Source organism: Bombina bombina, chromosome 7, assembly GCF_027579735.1.
Source record: "Bombina bombina isolate aBomBom1 chromosome 7, aBomBom1.pri, whole genome shotgun sequence".
NCBI classification, from domain to species: Eukaryota; Metazoa; Chordata; class Amphibia; order Anura; family Bombinatoridae; genus Bombina; species Bombina bombina.
In genome coordinates, this window is record NC_069505.1 from 445,095,933 (window position 1) to 445,118,572 (window position 22,640).

Genomic DNA, 22,640 nt, shown 5'->3' on the forward strand with positions numbered 1-22,640 from the left:
CTGTTCAACAGAAGCCTCATTTTTAAAAGCCCATGTGGAAGCCACTGCTCTGGTAGAATGAGCAGTAATTGTTTCGGGAGGCTGCTGGCCAGTAGTCTCATAGGCCAAACAGATGATGCTTTTCAGCCAAAAGGAAAGAGAGGTAGCAGTCGCCTTCTGACCTCTCCTCTTACCAGAATATATAACAAACAATGAAGGTGTTTGTCTGAAATCCTTAGTTGCTTGTAAATAAAACTTTAAAGCACGAACCACATCAAGATTGTGTAACAGACGTTCCTTCTTCGAAGAAGGATTAGGACACAGAGAAGGAACAACCATTTCCTGGTTAATATTCTTATTAGACACAACCTTAGGAAGAAAACCGGGTTTGGTACGCAAAACTACCTTATCTGCATGGAAAACCAGGTAAGGTGAATCACACTGTAAAGCAGATAACTCTGATACTCTTCGAGCAGAAGAGATGGCTACCAAAAACAAAACTTTCCAAGATAAAAGCTTAATATCTATGGAATGTAAAGGTTCAAACGGAACCCCTTGCAGAACTGAAAGAACTAAATTCAGACTCCATGGCGGAGCCACAGGTCTATAAACAGGCTTGATTCTGACTAAAGCCTGACTAAATGTTTGAACATCTGGTACCTCAGCCAGACATTTGTGTAAAATAATAGACAAAGCAGATATCTGTCCTTTTAAGGAACTAGCTTGGAGAAAAGACAATATCCTGGGAATCCTAATCTTACTCCATGAGTAACCTTTGGATTCACACCAAAAAAGATATTTTCGCCAAATCTTATGGTAGATTTTCCTGGTGACAGGCTTTCTAGCCTGAATCAGGGTATCAATAACCGACTCAGAGAGACCACGCTTTGATAGAATTAAGCGTTCAATCTCCAAGCAGTCAGACGCAGAGAAATTAGATTTGGATGCTTGAAAGGACCTTGAATTAGAAGGTCCTGCCTCACTGGTAGTGTCCATGGTGGGACAGATGACATGTCCACTAGGTCTGCATACCAGGTCCTGCGTGGCCACGCAGGCGCTATCAGAACCACCGAAGCCCTCTCCTGCTTGATTCTGGCAACCAGACGAGGGAGGAGAGGAAACGGTGGAAAGACATAGGCCAGATTGAAGGACCAAGGCACTGCTAGAGCATCTATCAGTACCGCCTGGGGATCCCGGGACCTGGACCCGTAAAGAGAAAGTTTGGTGTTCTGACGGGACGCCATCAGATCCAATTCTGGAGTGCCCCATAGCTGGGCAAATACTTCCGGGTGGAGTTCCCACTTCCCCGGGTGAAAAGTCTGACGACTTAGAAAATCCGCCTCCCAGTTGTCTACTCCTGGGATGTGAATTGCTGAGAGATGGCAGGAGTGATCCTCCGCCCACCTGATTATTTTGGTTACCTCCGTCATTGCTAGGGAACTCCTTGTTCCCCCTTGATGATTGACGTAAGCTACAGTCGTGATGTTGTCCGACTGAAATCTGATGAATTTGGCCACAGCTAGCTGAGGCCATGCCTGAAGCGCGTTGAATATCGCCCTCAGTTCCAGAATGTTTATCGGGAGAAGAGCCTCTTCCCGAGACCATAAGCCCTGAGCTTTCAGGGAGTCCCAGACTGCACCCCAGCCCAACAGACTGGCGTCGATCGTTACGATGATCCACTCTGGTCTGCGGAAACACATTCCGAGACAGGTGATCCTGAGACAACCACCAGAGAAGAGAATCTCTGGTCCCCTGGTCCAGCTGTATTTGAGGAGACAAATCTGCATAATCCCCATTCCACTGTTTGATCATGCATAGTTGCAGTGGTCTGAGGTGTATCCGTGCAAAAGGGACTATGTCCATTGCCGCTACCATTAGTCCGATTGTCTCCATGCACTGAGCTACAGATGGCTGAGGAATGGAATGAAGGACTCGGCAAGTGGTTAAGAGTTTTAACTTTCTGACCTCCGTCAGAAAAATTTTCATATCCACCGAGTCTATCAGAGTTCCTAGGAAGGAAACTCTTGTGAGGGGGGAGAGAGAACTCTTTTTGATGTTCACCTTCCACCCGTGAGACCTCAGAAAGGCCAATACGATTTCCGTGTGAGACTTGGCTCTTTGGAAAGTCGACGCCTGAATTAAGATGTCGTCTAGATAAGGCGCCACTGCTATGCCCCGCAGTCTTAGAACCGCCAGGAGGGACCCTAGCACCTTTGTGAAAATTCTGGGAGCAGTGGCCAACCCAAAAGGAAGAGCCACAAACTGGTAATGCTTGTCCAGAAAGGCGAACCTGAGAAACTGGTGATAATCTTTGTGGATAGGAATGTGCAGATACGCATCCTTTAAATCCACGGTGGTCATATATTGACCATCCTGGATCATTGGTAAGATTGTCCGAATGATCTCCATCTTGAATGATGGGACTCTGAGGAATTTGTTTAGAATTTTGAGATCCAGGATTGGTCTGAAAGTTCCTTCTTTCTTTGGAACCACAAACAGGTTTGAGTAAAAACCCAGCCCTTGTTCCGCAATTGGAACTGGGTGGATCACTCCCATTGTATGTAGGTCTTCTACACAGCGTAAGAACGCCTCTTTCTTTGTCTGGTCTGAAGACAGACGAGAAATGTGGAACCTTCCCCTTGGAGCGGAGTCCTTGAATTCTAGAAGATATCCCTTGGATACAATCTCTAAGGCCCAGGGATCGTGTACATCTCTTGCCCAGGCCTGAGCGAAGAGATAGAGTCTGCCCCTACTAGATCCGGTCCCGGATCTGGGGCTACCCCATCATGCTGTCTTGGAGGCAGCTGCAGGCTTCTTGGCCTGTTTACCCTTGTTCCAGCCCTGGTAAGGCTTCCAGGCTGCCCTGGGTTGTGAAGTGTTACCCTCTTGCTTTGCAGCAGGGGAGGATGAAGCGAGACCGCTCCTGAAATTCCGAAAGGAACGAAAATTATTTTGTTTGTTCTTTGTCTTGAAGGACTTGTCCTGGGGGAGAGCATGGCCTTTTCCCCCAGTGATTTCTGAAATAATCTCTTTCAATTCAGGCCCGAAAAGGGTCTTTCCTTTGAAAGGGATGTTCAATAGTTTGGATTTTGATGACACATCGGCCGACCAGGACTTTAGCCATAGCGCCCTGCGCGCAAAAATGGCGAAACATGAATTCTTTGCCGCTAACTTAGCTAGTTGGAAAGCGGCATCTGTGATAAAAGAATTAGCCAGCTTAAGAGCCTTAATTCTGTCCATAATTTCCTCATTTGAGGTCTCCGTCTGGAGCGCATCTTCCAGCGCCTCAAACCAGAAAGCAGCTGCAGTGGTTACAGGAACAATGCACGCAATAGGTTGGAGAAGAAAACCTTGTTGAACAAAAATTTTCTTAAGTAAACCCTCTAATTTTTTATCCATAGGGTCTTTAAAAGCACAACTGTCTTCAATTGGTATGGTTGTGCGTTTAGCAAGTGAAGAAACAGCCCCCTCCACCTTAGGGACCGTCTGCCACGAGTCCCGCATGGGGTTAGATATGGGGAACATCTTCTTAAAAACAGGAGGGGGAACGAAGGGAATACCTGGTCTATCCCACTCCCTAGTAACAATATCCGCAATCCTCTTAGGGACCGGGAACACATCAGTGTAAACAGGAACTTCTAGGTACTTGTCCATTTTACACACTGGAACCACCATAGGGTCGCAGACATCCAGAGTAACTAATACCTCTCTGAGCAATAAGCGGAGGTGTTCTAGTTTAAACTTAAAAGCCAACGTATCTGAATCTGAGGAGAAACCTTTCCTGAATCGGAAATTTCTCCCTCAGACAGCACATCCCTCGCCCCCACTTCAGAGTGTTGTGAGGGTATATCGGATACGGCTACTAAAGCGTCAGAATGCTCATTATCTGTTCTTAAAACAGAGCTATCACGCTTTGCAGGTAACACAGGCAGTTTAGATAAAAACACTGAGGGGGTATTATTCATAACTGCTGCCAAGTCTTGCAAGGTAAAAGAGACGCACTAGAGGTGCTAGGCGTCGCTTGAGCGGGCGTAACTGGTTGTGACACTTGGGGAGAGGTTGACGGGCTAACCTCGTTACCTTCTGTCTGAGAATCATCTTGGGCCACATTTAAGTGCAACAATATTGTCTTTAAAGTGTATAGACATATCAGTACAAGTGGGACACATTCTGAGAGGGGGTTCCACCATGGCTTCTAAACACATTGAACAAGGATTTTCCTTGGTGTCAGACATGTTTAACAGACTAGTAGTAATACAAACAGGCTTGGAAATCACTTTAATCAATCCCACTCCCTAGAGTAAAAACACACTTTGAAAAAAACGTTACTGTGCCTTTAAGAGATAAAAAAAGCACACAATTTTGCAAAACAGTGAAAAAATGCAGCAAACTTTTCGAAATTTTTACACTATGTACCTAAAGCATTAGTAAGATTGCACCACTAGCAATAAAAACGATTAACCCCTTAATGCCCAAACCGGATCGAAAGTAAGCCAAAAAAACGTTTAAAGAAACTACAGCACCTTGCCACAGCACTGCTGTGGCCCTACATGCCCTTAGGTACCAGATTTGTGGGGAAAAAGCTTCTTATAGGCCCTCAAACTGCAGCAGGACCCTCCAAGTGAAACAGCCTGAACTTCTAGTCAAAATAACTGCGCATCTCAGGCGCGAAATTAAGCCCATCCCACCTCACTCCGGTGCTTGTGAGGCCTAAAGAAACACTCCCAAGTGTTTTAGTAATAGCCATGTGGGTAACAACCCCTGAAAGAAACCCAAAGGAACCTTCAAAGCGTCTCAAAAAACGAATTTTTCAATAAAAACCGTTTGCCCTGAAGTAGTGTCAACCAGCATAAACTAGCCCTGTGATGTAAGCTTGAAATTCCATACTTAGTCTCTGAATACAGCTTACCCTTCCCTCATGGGGATATTAACAGTCTTTTCTAGCATTATCACAGTCTTGTCTAGAAATAAATGACTGCACATACCTTATTGCAGCCTAACCTGCAAACCGTTCCCCCCAACTGAAGTTCTCTTGTACTCCTCAGTCATGTGTGGGAACAGCAGTGGATTTTAGTTACAACATGCTAAAAACATCTTCCTCCCTGCAGAAATCTTCATCTCCCTTCTGCTAGAGAGTAAATAGTACACACCGGTACCATTTAAAATAAACTCTTGCTTGTAGAAAATAAAAACTACAATTCTAACACCACATTCACTTTACCCTTCCGATTGCTTAGACCCGGCAAAGAGAATGATTGGGGGGTGGAGCTGGAGGGGAAGCTATATGGACAGCTCTGCTGTGTGCTCTCTTTGCCACTTCCTGTTGGGAAGAATATCCCACAAGTAAAGGATGAATCCGTGGACTCGATACATCTTACAAGAGAAATAGTACACACCGGTACCATTTAAAATAAACTCTTGCTTGAAGAAATTAAAAACTAATATTTTATCACCTCTTTCACTTTACCCTTCCTAGTACTTAGAGTAGGCAAAGAGAATGACTGGGGGGTGGAGCTAAGGGAGGAGCTATATAGACAGCTCTGCTGTGGTGCTCTTTGCCACTTCCTGTTAGCAGGAGGATAATATCCCACAAGTAAAGGATGAATCCGTGGACTCGTCTTACCTTTATAGAAGAAAAAGACCCCTGCACCTCGCCACAGCTCTGCTGTGGTGCCTACCTGCCCCCAGGGTACTGCAAAATGACTCGACAATGATCCGGTTTACAGAACTCAAGTTTAGGCCCCACCAGAGTAAACTGCGCGTCTGAGCGCGCGAAAATAGGCCCCGCCCATCACGGACGTCGTTTTACCAGTCTGTATAACCGCATGGGAAGCGATTTGAAAAGAAAGCCATGTGGTCCCCTTAAACACTACTATAACACTGCAGCCATGCTGATTGTTTTGTTTAATCAAATAAAACCGTTAAGCTGCCTCTCCCAGTGTCTCATAGAATATTGCTTTCAGCCAAGTACTATGTCAATAAAGATATAAACACAGGATTTTCAGTAATACCCACTGTGTACAGGTCTACTGCTTACCCCTTCCCTTGCAGGGAAAAAATGTCAGCCAGTTCTGATATACCAAGTCTCCTCAGAATTAAAAGACTGAACATACCTCAATGCTGCTTGTAGCATGAAACTCCACACTGAAGATTTCTCTTGCATTACCTTCAGAAACTCTGTGGGAACCAACGTAGATCTTAGTTACATCTGCTAAGATCATCAACCTCAGGGCAGAAATTTTTATCTTCCATATCTCCCTGAGGAAAATAGTACTCACCGGTACCATTTAAAATAAAAAACTTCTTGATTGAAGAATCTAAAACACCTCACTTTACCTCTTCCTATTACTAACACAGGCAAAGAGAATGACTAGGGGTGGAGGGAAGGGAGGAGCTATATATACAGCTCTGCTGTGGTGCTCTTTGCCACTTCCTGTTAGCAGGAGGTTGATACCCCACAAGTAAATATGAAATCCGTGGACTCGTCGTATTATGTAGAAGAAAACAACAAATAAAGAAGATTGACGAAATTCTTTAGTCGCCTGCAAGTAAAACTTCAGGGCACGGACCACGTCCAAGTTATGCAACAAGCACTCCTTCTTAAAAGAGGGATTAGGACACAATGAAGGAACAACAATTTCCTGATTAATATTCTTATTAGAAACAACCTTAGGAAGAAAACCAGGTTTGGTACGTGAAACCACCGTATCAGAATGAAAAATAAGATAAGGAGAGTCACATTGTAACGCTGAAAGTTCGGAAACTCTACAAGCAGAAGAAATAGCAACCAAAAATAAAACCTTCCAAGATAACAACTTAATATCTATGGAATGCATGGGTTAAAACGGAACCCCTTGAAGAACATTAGGAACTAAATTCAAACTCCAGGGTGGAGCAATTGGTCTAAACACAGGCCTGATTCTAGTCAGAGCCTGACAAAAAGATTGAACATCCGGAATATCTGCCAAACGTTTGTGTAGTAAAATCGACAAAGCAGAAATTTGTCCTTTTAAGGAAGTTGCTGATAACCCCTTCTCCAATCCTTCTTGGAGAAAAGATAGAATCCTGGGAATCCTAACTCTACTCCATGAGTAGCCCTTGGATTCGCACCAATAAAGATATTTACGCCATATCTAATGGTAGATCTTTCTAGTGACAGGCTTACGTGCCTGAATCAAAGTATCAATGACTGAATCAGAGAACCCCCGCTTAGATAAAATCAAGCGTTCAATCTCCAAGCAGTCAGCTGCAGAGAAACTAGATTCGGATGTTGGAAGGGTCCCTGAATGAGAAGGTCCAGCCTCAATGGAAGCTTCCACGGCGGCAGAGAGGACATGTCCACTAGATCGGCATACCAAGTCCTGCGAGGCCACGTTTGGCCTGTTTGATCCGTTCAATCACCCGGGGAAGGAGAGCAAACGGTGGAAACACATAAGCTAGGTTGAACGACCAAGGCACTGCCAAGGCATCTATCTGTTCGAACTGAGGATCCCTTGACCTGGATCCGGATCTTGGCATTCTGACGAGATACCATCAGATCCAATTCCGGTCTGCCCCATCTGAGAATCAGGGTGGCAAAGACCTCCGGATGGAGTTCCCACTCCCCCGGATGAAACGTCTGTCTCCTGGGATGTAGATTGCTGACAGATAACAAGAGTGAGCCTTCGCCCATCGAATTATCTTCGATACTTCTGTCATCGCTAAGGAACACCTTGTTCCTCCCTGATGATTGATGTAAGCCAGTGTCGTGATGTTGTCTGACTGAAAAAGGATGAATTTGGCCGAAGCCAACTGAGGCCAAGCCTGAAGCGCATTGAATATTGCTCTCAATTCCAGAATATTGATTGGAAGTAGAGACTCCGACTGAGTCCACACACCCTGAGCCTTCAGGGAATTCCAGACTGCACCCCAACCTAGTAGACTGGTGTCCGTTGTCACTATCACCCATGAGGGTCTGCGGAAGCACGTCCCTTGGGACAGATGATCCAGCGTCAACCAAAGAAGAGAATCTCTCGTCTCCTGATCCAGATCTATCTGAGGAGACAAATTTGCATAATCTCCATTCCACTGCCTGAGCATGCTCAGTTGTAGCTGCCTGAGATGAACGAGCAAACGGAATGATGTCCATTGCCGCCACCATCAATCCAATTACCTCCATGAACTGAGCCACTGATGGCCAAGGATTGGACTGAAGGGCTCGGCATGTATTCAGAATCTTTAACTTTCTGACCTCCTTCAAGAAAATTTACATGGATAAGGAATCTATTAGAGTTCCCAAGAAGGGAACCCTTGTCTGTGGAAGTAATGAACTCTTTTCTAGATTCACCTTCCACCCGTGAGTCCTCAGAAAAGACAGGAAGGCAAACCTTAGGAACTGGTGATGATCCTTGTGGATAGGAATATGAAGATATGCATCCTTCAAGTCCATAGTAGTCATATATTGACCTTCCTGGATCAATGGCAGAATTGTTCGAATAGTCTCCATCTTGAAGGATGGGACTGAGAAACTTGTTTAGACTTTTTAGATCTAAAATAGGTCGAAACGTGCCCTCTTTTTTGGGGACCACGAAAAGATTTGAGTAAAACCCCTGCCCCTGTTCCAGTATTGGAACGGGACGAATTACTCCCATAGTAGAGAGGTCTTTTACACAACGTAAGAACGCCTCTCTTTATCTGGTCTACAGACAATCGTGAAAGAAGAAACCTCCCCCTTGGGGGAGAATTTTTGAATTCCAGTTGATACCCTTGGGACACGATTTACAATGACATCTCCAAGCCTGGGCAAAGAGAGAAAGTCTGCCCCCTACTAGATCCGGTCCCGGATCGGGGGCCGCCCCTTCATGCTGTCTTGGTAGCAGCAGCGGGCTTCTTGGGTTGTCTACCCTTGTTCCAAGCCTGGTTGGGTCTCCAGACGGACTTAGTCTGAGCAAAATCCCCTTCCTTTTTAGCGGAAGAAGAGGGGACTCCTTTGAAGTTCTGAAAGGAATGAAAATTATTTTGTTTACCCCTTAGTTTAGCTGTTCTATCCTGAGGTAGGAGATGACCCTTACCTCCCGTAATGTCAGAAATGATTTCTTTCAAGTAAGGCCCGAATAGAGTTTGACTTAGATGACACATCAGCAGACCAAGATTTTAACCATAACGCTCTACGCGCTAAAATGGCAAATCCGGCATTCTTAGCCGCCAATTTGGCAATCTGAAAGGCGGCATCCGTAATAAAAGAATTAGCCAGCTTAAGAGCCTTAATTATATCTAAATATTTCCTCTAAAGTAGTCTCAGTCTTAAGAGACTCTTCTAAGGCATCAAACCAGAAGGCCGCGGCAGTGGTAACTAGTACAATGCAGGCCGTCGGTTGTAAAAGGAAACCCTGCTGAAAAAACAACTTCTTTAGAAGACCCTCCAATTTCTTATCCATAGGGTCTTTGAAAGCACAACTGTCCTCAATAGGAATAGTTGTACGCTTAGCCAGGTTAGATATAGCTCCCTCCACCTTAGGGACTGTTTGCCAAGAGTCCCGACCAGTGTCAGATATGGGATACATTTTCTTAAAATTAGGGGAAGGTGAGAACGGGATACCCGGTCTGTCCCATTCCCTCGTAATAATCTCCGAAATTCTCTTAGGAACCGGAAAAACATCAGAGTAAGCAGGTAGCTCTAAGTATTTGTCCATTTTACACAATTTCTCTGGTGGTACCACAATAGAGTCACAGTCATCCAGAGTCACTAAAACCTCCCGAAGTAACAGACGGAGGTGTTCAAGCTTAAATCTAAAGGACATGACGTCCGAATCCGTCTGAGGTAACACTTCCCAAATCAGAAAGTTCCCCCTCAGACAGAAGTTCCCTGACCCCCAAATCAGATCCCTGTGGGGGTACATCGGAAATAGCCAACAAAGCATCAGAGGTCTCAGTATTCAAAATGACTTCTGTCCTGCTGCGTTTGCCCTGTAACACTGGCAACTTAGATAAAACCTTTGTATAGGTAGATGACATAACTGCAGCCATATCCTGCAGAGTAAATGAAGTAGACGCGGTTGAAGAACCCAGCGTCGCTTGGGTGGGCGTTAAAGGTTGTGACGCTTGGGCAGAAAGTAGCGGCATACCCTGATTCTCATCAGACTGAGAAGCATCCTTAGACACACTTTCCTTAAAGAAAATTTGCTCTTTACATTGTAAGTCCCTTTCAGTACATGAGGGACAAAAAGTAAGAGGGGGTTCTACAATGGCATCTAAACACATAGAACAAGGAGTTTCCTCAAGTTCAGACATGTTAAACAGACTAGCAATAGCACTAATAGTCGTTCTTTACTTGATATATTGAACTCAAGTCAAAACATATACTCAAAAACTGAACTAAAAATCCTACTGCGCCTTGAAATAATAAAAGCGCAACAATTTTTCTGTTATTAGTCAAAACAACATCTACGGCAATAAAATTATGTGCCCAAATTAGCTTAACAATATTGCACCGCTTGTTTGGTAATGTTATATATCAAATTGATCAGTTTTATCAATTTTTATCAATTCAGGGCCCTGCACCTCACCACAGCTCTGCTGCGGCGCCTACCTGCCCCCAGATCACACTGATTCTGTCTAAGAAGCGCTCCTAAGTCTCTTCCTTTGTGTACAAAAACAACTTAGGCCCCACTGGAGCCCAGGACCTTACTTCCGATCCAAATGAGTACTGCGTGGCTGAGCGCGCAAAATTAGGCCCCGCACACCCTGGGGTGTAACTCGAGCCGTACCGAGACCCGCATGGGAAGTAAATCAACATGTCGGTTTTCCAACATAAAATGTTAAGCCATGTGCCCCTCTATACATACACTTGAATAATAAAGCTCAACTTCATTAAAAACTGCACTCTCTCATGCCAGCTATAGTGATATAACAACGATAGCCTTTAGGCAGCAAACCGCATCTCCCAGCGTCAGCCCATACTGAATACACATAAGTGAAACATACTGATAAGTAATCAATATAAAAGGGAATTCCAAGTACACCATTTCCGTAATATAGTGCATACTGATTACCCCTCCCCAGATAGGGAATAATGTAAGCCTTTTCTGATGCATCAAGTCTCCCCAGAAACAAATGACTGAACATACCTCAATGCTGCTTGTAGAATGACACGGTTCTCCACACTGAAGATATTTCTTTACACTACCTTCAACTGCTCTGTGGAAACCAGCAGGATCTTAGATAATGTTTGCTAAGATCATCATCAGGACAGAAAAATAAGATGTCTCCACTCCTCTTAGGAATAAGTGATTGACAATTTCTCCCTGAGAAAAATAGTACTCACTGGCACCATTTTAAAATAAAAAAAACTTCTTGATTGAAGAATCTAAACTAACACCTCACTTTACCTCTTCCTATCACTAACACAGGCAAAGAGAATGACTGTAGTGGGAGGGAAGGGAGGAGCTATATATATACAGCTCTGCTGTGTTGCTCTTTGCCACTTCCTGCTGACCAGGTGGAATTCCATAAGTAAGGATGAAATCCGTGGACTCGTCATATCTTGTAAAAGAAAACAAACAATCTAGAGAAAACCCTTCAGCATCCGCTAGTTTGATGAGGCTAGGCGATAAAAGGATGGGACAGAAGACACCATCAGGTTATTAAACATGGAAGTCAGTACAATACTAAATATCTTTCATCTGTATCACACAGTTTATTTAACAATAAGTAATAAGAAATGAATTGCAACAATTTGTACAGTGATTCAGAGTTCATATTTAGAAGAGAGCCCGTGTTCTTCGCATGATTTACAATGTTTGCACCACGTTGTCGAGGGGAGGGGAATAGCAACTGGTCACTTTGTTACCCCAGTTCAAGTTTTTCAGAGAAGAGGGGGCTGAACACCACCGTTCTCTCATCAGTCCATTTGTTTACATGGATGTTACAGTAATGCAGGAAATTAAAAATAAAAATGCAATCTTGTCACTATACCCCCAGAAACTACAATCCATTAAATATAGTACATCTGGCCTGACTGGGAGATAGCAAAATAAACAAAATCTCTTTCCTTATCCCAAGTCAAACGTGTAGAAATAACACTATTTATCTTGCAAATACTTGGCTAAACAGAACATTTTCAGGAATGGGAAAAGGGGCAAAAATATACATTCTCTTCTTTGTAACCAAAAAGGTAGCCAGCACAGAAGAGGCAGGGTAGGGAAATGTGGGTAATTTTAATTATATATATAGATTTATATATTTATATATTTATATATATCATGTATATATATCTTGTTTAAAGCAATATTAAACCATCCTCTGAAAACCTCTGTGTTTGGAGCACAGCTGTTCATTCTCGCCAAATTAGCCCATTCATACTCAGAGGGAAACATCTTATGAGCCCTTTACAGCTGTGATTCACGTTTGCATGGGGGGGGGGGGGGGGGAAGAAAAAAAAAAAATAAAGAGGCAAAAATGTTTAAGCATTTAACATGTAATTTATATGGAGCAGTCCAGGGGAGAGGAAAACCCTGCACTGCGTGTGAATGAGGTGACCGTGAAAGGGTTCGTAAAAGTGAGAAAAACACAGGAAAATATATCTGTACAGAAACCGTCCAAGTAAATAAAAGCAGTCAATATTATACACTTATTAATTTAAAAATAAAAATACACATATAAAGTAAAAACATAGGAAGTCATGTTACGTGTGTTGAAGATTTTAGTTTAGGAGCAAGAAAATGCGCTGCGCATCTAACAGAGGAAGAGATCAGAAGGCTGGCTTAGGGACCCAGCCACTGAAAATATATTCTTTGTAATAATAATAATTATAATAATATTAATATCTGCCCCTCCCCAATCTCTTCAGGTCCTTGTAGTTCAAAGCACAGCGGCTCTTGAGAACTCCAAAATAATATTAATGAAAAAAGTCTGAAAATACCATTACATCCCACAACCCCTCCCTCCCACCAATCGCCAAAAAAAACCACAGCTTTTCTTCAGTATAAAAAGTCAGTTTGAGCTGAAAATAAGTTTGTTTTTATCTGAACAATGTGATTAAAGAGTCTTTCCTCTATGGGAAGAGGAGTGCATCCATCTCTCCCCTCCCCTGAGTTTTGTCTAGTGGATGTCTAGTGTACTCTGTGAGAGGCTGGGATTTAGGTCCGAGTTGTCGGCACTCAGGCCCAAGTCTGGCACCCCCCCACCATGGAGACCTGCCATCTGAGAAAGCATAGCAGTGGGATCAGGGCTCCCATAGTGTCCTTGATCCATTGGGTTCCCTTGCCCAGCCACCACCAAACCTGGGTGGGGGGAACTCGTCTGTGGTGAAACATGGTGAGGGGACGGTTGTGGTTGCATGCGGGGGGATGGGCTGGAGTGCGGGGGTTGAGACTGAGGACGTGGGGAGGGCACAGGTTGGGGAGAACGCACTTGGTTGCTAAGCGTTGGTGGAAGTTGCTGACCTTGCAAATGTGGCGATTGGGCTGGGCCTGGCAACATATGCTGCTGGGGGCTCATGGGATTCTGCTGAGCAGGGGAACTCATCTGCTGATGTAAGAGTCGCTGCTGAAAGTTTTGTAAGCTGTTGCCTGCATCGCCTGACATTCCCTGAGGAATCTGGCTCATCTGTCCCAGGTTACCCTGCTGCATCTGCATGTGGTGCTGGATCCGCTGCTGCTGCGTGTAACCCCCCATGACCTGGTGTTGCTGGAATTGGTTGTGGTTAATCATGCCTGGCCCACTCCCTTGCTGCTGCTGTTGGTGATGCTGCTGCTGTTGCTGTTGTTGCTGCTGTTGCTGCATCAACTGTTGTCTCCTGATCAGCAACTCCCGAAACTGTGGTGAAATCCCAGCATGATTTAGGTTCACCGGCTGGCCTTGTGGATTCATGCCTGCCATGCTCTGTTGGGGTGTAGGCTGCTGCTGTTGCTGTGGTGCTTGCGACTGCTGGGGAATGGAAGGGCGTGGTCCTACCACTTGCATGGAATTCATGCCTTGCATGGCAGCATTGGGGTGCACACCCTGAGGCATGTTACTTTGGGTAGGCATTCCTGGCATTCCCCCAGTTCCCTGTGGATTCTGGCTGCTGGCATACTTGGCTGCTCTCTGCTTGATGAAGGCAGCCAGCAACTGCGGATTGGAGTGCAGGATGTTAAGCACCTGTTGTTGCTGCATTGGGGAGCTGGGAGAGCGTAAAGTGCGTAGAAGGTTCTGGAGGGCAGCCTGGGGAAGAGAGCCTTGCTTTGTTTGGTTACCACCAGGTACCTGTCCCATACCTGGCTGAGGGGGCATATTAATAGGTTGTCCCTGCTGAACAGGCATTATGGGAGATCTTTGCATACCAGGCTGCATTGGTTGCTGCTGAGGGAGCCCACCTTGTACCCATGGAGGCTGAGTCTGCGGCTGCTGTTGCTGGGGAGGCTGAGGAGGCTGCTGCATGGCAGCAGGACCCATACTGGGATCCATGTGACCAGGCCCACGAGGACCTTGCTGGGGGTTCATGCCAATGGGCTGCATAGGGTTCATGGGCTGCATCTGGTGTGGGTTTATCATGGGACGAGGAAAGATCTGTGCCTTAGCCATCTGTCGTTGAGTCTCTGCGGCCCTCTGTATTTGCATGGCCATCTCCACAGCAGCTGGAGGTGGTCCTTGAACTGGCTGTTGTATTGGCCCAGTCTGAGGTGGTGTTGGAGGTGTCAGCTGCCCAGCTGCCTTACCCTGGGTGATCATGCTGGTTGGAGGTGCACGCTGCATGCTGTAAGGAGGCATACTATTGGGTGGAGGGGGCTGAGGCTGTGAGGCTGGCTGAGGTTGTGGCTGAGGAGTCTGTGGTGTGGGTGGTTGCTGGCTTGTTGGTGTGGTGGGCCCTGCTGAGTTCGGTGATGGCAGACCTTGCTGCTGCCCAACCACAGCTGGCCTCTGCATGCTAGCCATACGCCGCCGCAACATCTGAGCTTGTTGCAGTCGGTGCTGCAGCTGCTGTTGCCGTAGTTTGTGCTTGATGTTAAGACAGAAAGGCACAGGGCACTTGTTCTCTTGGCAGTGCTTGGCATGGTAACAGCACAGGGCAATAAGCTGCTTGCAGATGGGGCAACCTCCATTGGTCTTGCGTTTGCAGCCCTTGGTGTGTTGTACCACCCTTTTCATCTTCTGACATGAAGGCAGAGCACAATTGGCATTGCGGCATTGGCAGGCATGCACCAAAGATTGGATGCAACGCTGGATGCTCAGTCGACGGGAGTCTCCAGGGCTCTGGGTAGCAGCTGCCTGCTGGTTGTTGCTTTCATCGTCCAAACCAAGACCAAGCTTCTCCATCTTGTGCTCATGTGTTTTTGTGTTGTAGCAGGTAATACACAAGTCGTAATCCTGCAAAAGTAAGGCCACAGTTAATAAAACCGGAAATGACAGCTTAAAAAATAAATAAAAAAAATAACAGAAATGAGAATGTCCGTGTTTTTAAAACTAAACCAGGACTCCTGTTTTTCCACTTTTTTTTTTTTTTTTTATACTTGTAACAAATATTAGTTTACATTTCTATAACATACGTAACAAAACGTATGACAAAAGAAAAGTAATTTAAGGTCCGTTATTTCCTAACCACCAAGGATCTTCTCACTCTATAGAATGGACAATATTAATTAAGAATTCATGCCTGCTGAGTAGCACAACAAAAAGCTTACAATATAGTGAACAAAAACATACTCACTTTACATTATACAGGTAGAAAACCCTTTATCTAAACTGCTTGGGAACAAAAAAGGTTTACATTTTGGAATAGTTTGGATTTTGGAATATTTGTATCTTTAAAATGTGACTGTTTGGAGAGGGTATGGGACCAAGTGTAAATAACAATATCTTATGAGATTAAGGTAATATGTACATGTCATAATACAGCTTATACCTGTAATATAAAGGTAGTTTTATATAATACTTTTATATACATAGTACCATCAGTACTGTAATCAGAAAGGTAATATGTACATGTCATAATAAAGCTTATACCTGTAATATAAAGGTAGTTTTATAATTCATTTTATTTTTTTAAGATATTAAATCAAAAAGTTTGGATTTCAGAATGTTTAGATTTTGGAATCTGTACCTGTAATTACATTAGGAGAATTTAAGCTTAACAGTCAAATCTAATGAAAACAATTATTAACTACACAAGCGGAACATAAAGCTCAAGTACATGGTAAGTTAACAATATGCCATCATATTGCTTTAGAGAAAAGCCTAAATACACTAATTATACTGTGGGCAATGTAAATGCTCACCTCGCACACAGTGCAGTGCCAGCGAGTTTCCACATGATGTTTACACTCATTGCATGTGTAGACGAAGCGATCCTGGCTCTGAGTGTGAAGTTCCACTAACATGCACATAGTGGACCATTTGGCTCGACGAAGTGATGAAAATTCCAGGTGTTTGTCTCTTGCCAAAGTGAGGAAAGCATCTCGTCCATCCATCAGGTCACACGGAATAAGGGGGTCTGGCTCCACGATGGGTGGAAGAGAGTTTGCTGTGGGGCCAGCAATTAGGCGTATGACAAAGAAGACCTAAAAGTGGGTAAAGAGCAAGTGAATGATGTGAGGTGTCACATAAAGCAAATAAAAGCATGCTAACACATGATTATAAGAAATAACACAGTTGCAACTGAAGGTTATTAATCCTGTAACAAAAGAAACAGATATTGAGACTATTTTGCATAAATCTATTAAAGGGACAAAAGTGTCTACATATTTGAAAATCAAGATCTCACAAGAATAAATGCAGCTCTGAAAAGAGCAGAATAGAACTTGTAGCCGCCGTCTTCCTGAAACATTACAGAATTCACAAATGCGCATTTCTAGAAGTCAAACTCTTGGGATTCAGGGAAAGCAGCAATTTTAGGAGACTTTTTAAACAACTTCTACTATAAAAATAAAATGTATGCTTACCTGAAACTATTTTATTTCCATGCATGGAGAGTCCATTATTCCATTCATTACTGTTGGGAATTTCACCACCTGGCCACCAGGAGGAGGCAAAGACACCCCAGCCAGAGCTTAAGTATCTTCCCACTACCTATACTCCCCTAGTTATTCAGCAGAGGGAATAAAGGAAAGGCAAAAGAACACTAGGGTATACAGGTGCCTGAAGGTTAGAAGAATTAAATGCTGCCTTAAAATCAAAATCAGGGCGGGGCGTGGACTCTCCATGCCAGGAAACAAAATAACATAATTTATGTAAGAACTTACCTGATAAATTCATTTCTTTCATATTAGCAAGAGTCCATGAGCTAGTGACGTATGGGATATACATTCCTACCAGGAGGGGCAAAGTTTCCCAAACCTCAAATGCCTATAAATACACCCCTCACCACACCCACAAATCAGTTTAACGCATAGCCAAGAAGTGGGGTGATAAGAAAAAAGTGCGAAAGCATAAAAAAACATAATTTATGCTTACCTGATAAATTTATTTCTCTTGTAGTTTATTCAGTCCACGGGTCATCCATTACTTATGGGATATATTCCCTTCCCAACAGGAAGTTGCAAGAGGATCACCCAAGCAGAGCTGCTATATAGCTCCTCCCCTCACATGTCATATCCAGTCATTCGACCGAAACAAGGGGTGCAGTGGTGACTAGAGTTTTAATTAAAATTTAGATCTGCCTTAAAAAAGACAGGGCGGGCCGTGGACTGACTACACTACAAGAGAAATAAATTTATCAGGTAAGCATAAATTATGTTTTCTCTTGTTAAGTGTATTCAGTCCACGGGTCATCCATTACTTATGGGATACCAATACCAAAGCTAATGTACACAGATGATGGGAGGGACAAGGCAGGAACTTAAACGGAAGGAACCACTGCCTGTAGAACCTTTCTCCCAAAAACAGCCTCCGAAGAAGCAAAACTGTCAAATTTGTAAAATTTTTAAAAGGTATGAAGTGAAGACCAAGTCGCAGCCTTGCAAATCTGTTCAACAGAGGCCTCATTCTTAAAGGCCCAGGTGGAAGCCACAGCTCTAGTGGAATGAGCTGTAATTCTTTCAGGAGGCTGCTGTCCAGCAGTCTCATAGGCTAAACGTATTATGCTACGAAGCCAAAAAGAGAGAGAGGTTGCCGAAGCTCTTTGACCTCTCCTCTGACCAGAATAAACGACAAACAGGGAAGAAGTTTGACGAAAATCTTTAGTTGCCTGTAAATAGAACTTCAGGGCACGGACTACGTCCAGATTATGCAAAAGTCGTTCCTTCTTTGAAGAAGGATTAGGACATAATGATGGAACAATAATCTCTTGATTGATATTCCTGTTAGAAACTACCTTAGGTAAGAACCCAGGTTTAGTACGCAGAACTACCTTGTCTGAATGGAAAATCAGATAAGGAGAATCACAATGTAAGGCAGATAACTCAGAGACTCTTCGAGCCGAGGAAATAGCCATCAAAAACAGAACTTTCCAAGATAAAAACTTAATATCAATGGAATGAAGGGGTTCAAATGGAACACCTTGAAGAACTTTAAGAACTAAGTTTAAGCTCCACGGCGGAGCAACAGTCTTAAACACAGGCTTAATCCTAGCCAAAGCCTGACAAAAAGCCTGAACGTCTGGAACTTCTGCCAGACGTTTGTGTAAAAGAATAGACAGAGCAGAAATCTGTCCCTTTAACGAACTAGCAGATAAGCCCTTTTCTAAACCCTCTTGTAGAAAAGACAATATCCTAGAAATATAAATATTTACGCCATATCTTATGGTAAATTTTTCTGGTAACAGGTTTCCGTGCCTGTATTAAGGTATCAATAACCGACTCCGAGAAGCCACGCTTTGATAGGATCAAGCGTTCAATCTCCATGCAGTCAGCCTCAGAGAAATTAGATTTGGATGGTTGAAAGGACCCTGTATTAGAAGGTCCTGCCTCAGAGGCAGACACCATGGTGGACAGGACGACATGTCCACTAGGTCTGCATACCAGGTCCTGCGTGGCCACGCAGGCGCTATCAGAATCACTGATGCTCTCTCCTGTTTGATCTTGGCAATCAGTCGAGGCAGCAGCGGAAAAGGTGGTAACACATAAGCCATGTTGAAAACCCAAGGGGCTGCTAGAGCATCTATCAGCACCGCTCCCGGGTCCCTGGACCTGGATCCGTAACAAGGAAGCTTGGCGTTCTGGCGAGACGCCATGAGATCCATTTCTGGTTTGCCCCAACGATGAATCAGTTGAGCGAATACCTCCGGGTGAAGTTCCCACTCCCCCGGATGAAAAGTCTGGTGACTTAGAAAGTCCGCCTCCCAGTTCTCAACGCCTGGGATGTAGATCGCTGACAGGTGGCAAGAGTGAGACTCTGCCCAGCGAATTATCTTTGAGACTTCTAACATCGCTAGGGAACTCCTGGTTCCCCCTTGATGATTGATGTAAGCCACAGTCGTGATGTTGTCCGACTGAAATCTGATGAACCTCAGTGTTGCTAACTGAGGCCAAGCTAGAAGAGCACTGAATATTGCTCTTAACTCCAGGATATTTATTGGGAGGAGTTTCTCCTCCTGAGACCACGATCCCTGAGCCTTCAGGGAGTTCCAGACTGCGCCCCAACCTAGAAGGCTGGCATCTGTTGTTACAATCGTCCAATCTGGCCTGCGAAAGGTCATCCCCTTGCACAGATGGACCCGAGAAAGCCACCAGAGAAGAGAATCTCTGGTATCTTGATCCAGATTTAGTAGAGGGGACAAATCCCCATTCCACTGACTTAGCATGCATAATTGCAGCGGTCTGAGATGCAGGCGCGCAAATGGTACTATGTCCATTGCCGCTACCATTAAGCCGATTACTTCCATGCACTGAGCTACTGACGGGCGTGGAATGGAATGAAGGACACGGCAAGCATTTAGAAGTTTTGATAACCTGGACTCCGTCAGGTAAACTTTCATCTCTACAGAATCTATAAGAGTCCCTAGGAAGGGAACTCTTGTGAGTGGTAATAGAGAACTCTTTTCCGTGTTCACCTTCCACCCATGCGACCTCAGAAATGCCAGAACTATCTCTGTATGAGACTTGGCAGTTTGAAAACTTGACGCTTGTATCAGAATGTCGTCTAGGTACGGAGCCACCGCTATGCCTCGCGGTCTTAGCACCGCCAGAAGTGAGCCCAGAACCTTTGTAAAAATTCTCTGGGCCGTAGCCAACCCGAAGGGAAGAGCTACAAACTGGTAATGCCTGTCTAGAAAGGCAAATCTTAGGTACCGATAATGATCTTTGTGGATCGGTATGTGAAGGTAGGCATCCTTTAAGTCCACTGTGGTCATATATTGACCCTCTTGGATCATGGGTAGGATGGTTCGAATAGTTTCCATTTTGAATGATGGAACTCTTAGGAATTTGTTTAAGATTTTTAGGTCCAAAATTGGTCTGAAGGTTCCCTCTTTCTTGGGAACCACAAACAGATTTGAGTAAAATCCTTGCCCTTGTTCCGTCCGCGGAACTGGGTGGATAACCCCCATTACTAGGAGGTCTTGTACACAGCGTAGAAATGCCTCCTTTATTTGGTTTGCTGATAACCTTGAAAGATGAAATCTCCCTTGTGGAGGAGAAGCTTTGAAGTCCAGAAGATATCCCTGAGATATGATCTCCAACGCCCAGGGATCCTGGACATCTCTTGCCCAAGCCTGGGCGAAGAGAGAAAGTCTGCCCCCCACTAGCTCCGTTTCCGGATGAGGGCCCTCTCTTCATGCTGTCTTAGGGGCAGTAGTAGGTTTTCTGGCCTGCTTGCCCTTGTTCCAGGACTGGTTAGTTTTCCAGGCCTGTCTGTAACAAGCAACAGTTCCTTCCTGTTTTGGAGCGGAGGAAGTTGATGCTGCTCCTGCCTTGAAGTTTCGAAAGGCACGAAAATTAGACTGTTTGGCCTTTGATTTGGCCCTGTCCTGAGGTAGAGTATGACCCTTACCTCCAGTAATGTCAGCAATAATTTCTTTCAAGCCGGGCCCGAATAAGGTCTGCCCTTTGAAAGGAATATTAAGTAATTTAAATTTAGAAGTCACGTCAGCTGACCACGATTTAAGCCATAGCGCTCTGCGCGCCTGGATGGCGAATCCGGAGTTCTTAGCCGTTAGTTTAGTTAAATGTACAATGGCATCAGAAACAAATGCGTTAGCTAGCTTAAGTGCTTTAAGCTTGTCCATAATTTCATCCAATGGAGCTGTGCGAATGGCCTCTTCTAGAGACTCAAACCAGAATGCCGCAGCAGCAGTGACAGGCGCAATGCATGCAAGGGGCTGTAAGATAAAACCTTGTTGAACAAACATTTTCTTAAGGTAACCTTCTAACTTTTTATCCATTGGATCCGAAAAAGCACAACTATCCTCCACCGGGATAGTGGTACGCTTAGCTAAAGTAGAAACTGCTCCCTCCACCTTAGGGACCGTCTGCCATAAGTCCCGTGTGGTGGCGTCTATTGGAAACATTTTCCTAAATATAGGAGGAGGGGAAAAGGGCACACCGGGTCTTTCCCACTCCTTGCTAATAATTTCTGTAAGCCTTTTAGGTATAGGAAAAAACGTCAGTACACACCGGCACCGCATAGTATCTATCCAGCCTACATAATTTCTCTGGAATTGCAACTGTGTTACAGTCATTCAGAGCCGCTAAAACCTCCCCTAGCAATACACGGAGGTTCTCAAGCTTAAATTTAAAAACAGAATTTATGTTTACCTGATAAATTTCTTTCTCCAACGGTGTGTCCGGTCCACGGCGTCATCCTTACTTGTGGGATATTCTCTTCCCCAACAGGAAATGGCAAAGAGCCCAGCAAAGCTGGTCACATGATCCCTCCTAGGCTCCGCCTACCCCAGTCATTCGACCGACGTTAAGGAGGAATATTTGCATAGGAGAAACCATATGGTACCGTGGTGACTGTAGTTAAAGAAAATAAAATATCAGACCTGATTAAAAAAACCAGGGCGGGCCGTGGACCGGACACACCGTTGGAGAAAGAAATTTATCAGGTAAACATAAATTCTGTTTTCTCCAACATAGGTGTGTCCGGTCCACGGCGTCATCCTTACTTGTGGGAACCAATACCAAAGCTTTAGGACACGGATGAAGGGAGGGAGCAAATCAGGTCACCTAAATGGAAGGCACCACGGCTTGCAAAACCTTTCTCCCAAAAATAGCCTCAGAAGAAGCAAAAGTATCAAACTTGTAAAATTTGGTAAAAGTGTGCAGTGAAGACCAAGTCGCTGCCCTACATATCTGATCAACAGAAGCCTCGTTCTTGAAGGCCCATGTGGAAGCCACAGCCCTAGTGGAATGAGCTGTGATTCTTTCGGGAGGCTGCCGTCCGGCAGTCTCGTAAGCCAATCTGATGATGCTTTTAATCCAAAAAGAGAGAGAGGTAGAAGTTGCTTTTTGACCTCTCCTTTTACCCGAATAAACAACAAACAAGGAAGATGTTTGTCTAAAATCCTTTGTAGCATCTAAATAGAATTTTAGAGCGCGAACAACATCCAAATTGTGCAACAAACGTTCCTTCTTTGAAACTGGTTTCGGACACAGAGAAGGTACGATAATCTCCTGGTTAATGTTTTTGTTAGAAACAACTTTTGGAAGAAAACCAGGTTTAGTACGTAAAACCACCTTATCTGCATGGAACACCAGATAAGGAGGAGAACACTGCAGAGCAGATAATTCTGAGACTCTTCTGGCAGAAGAAATCGCAACTAAAAACAA

The 22,640-nt window shown here is 44.5% G+C and overlaps 1 protein-coding gene across 3 annotated transcripts in view; it reads right to left on the reverse strand.

Annotated features, from left to right (window-relative positions):
- Positions 1–11,629: 11,629 nt before the first annotated feature.
- The window catches only part of EP300 (E1A binding protein p300), a 657,355-nt gene continuing 646,344 nt past the window's right edge, over positions 11,630–22,640 (reverse strand). For all 3 annotated transcript variants that reach the window (XM_053721396.1, XM_053721397.1, XM_053721395.1), the window contains exons 31-32: positions 16,212–16,493; positions 11,630–15,303 (exon numbers count right to left, since the gene is read on the reverse strand). In XM_053721396.1, the coding sequence (XP_053577371.1) occupies positions 13,057–15,303; positions 16,212–16,493 (2,529 nt within the window). In that variant the 3' untranslated portion in view covers positions 11,630–13,056. The remainder of the gene's footprint in view (positions 15,304–16,211; positions 16,494–22,640) is intronic.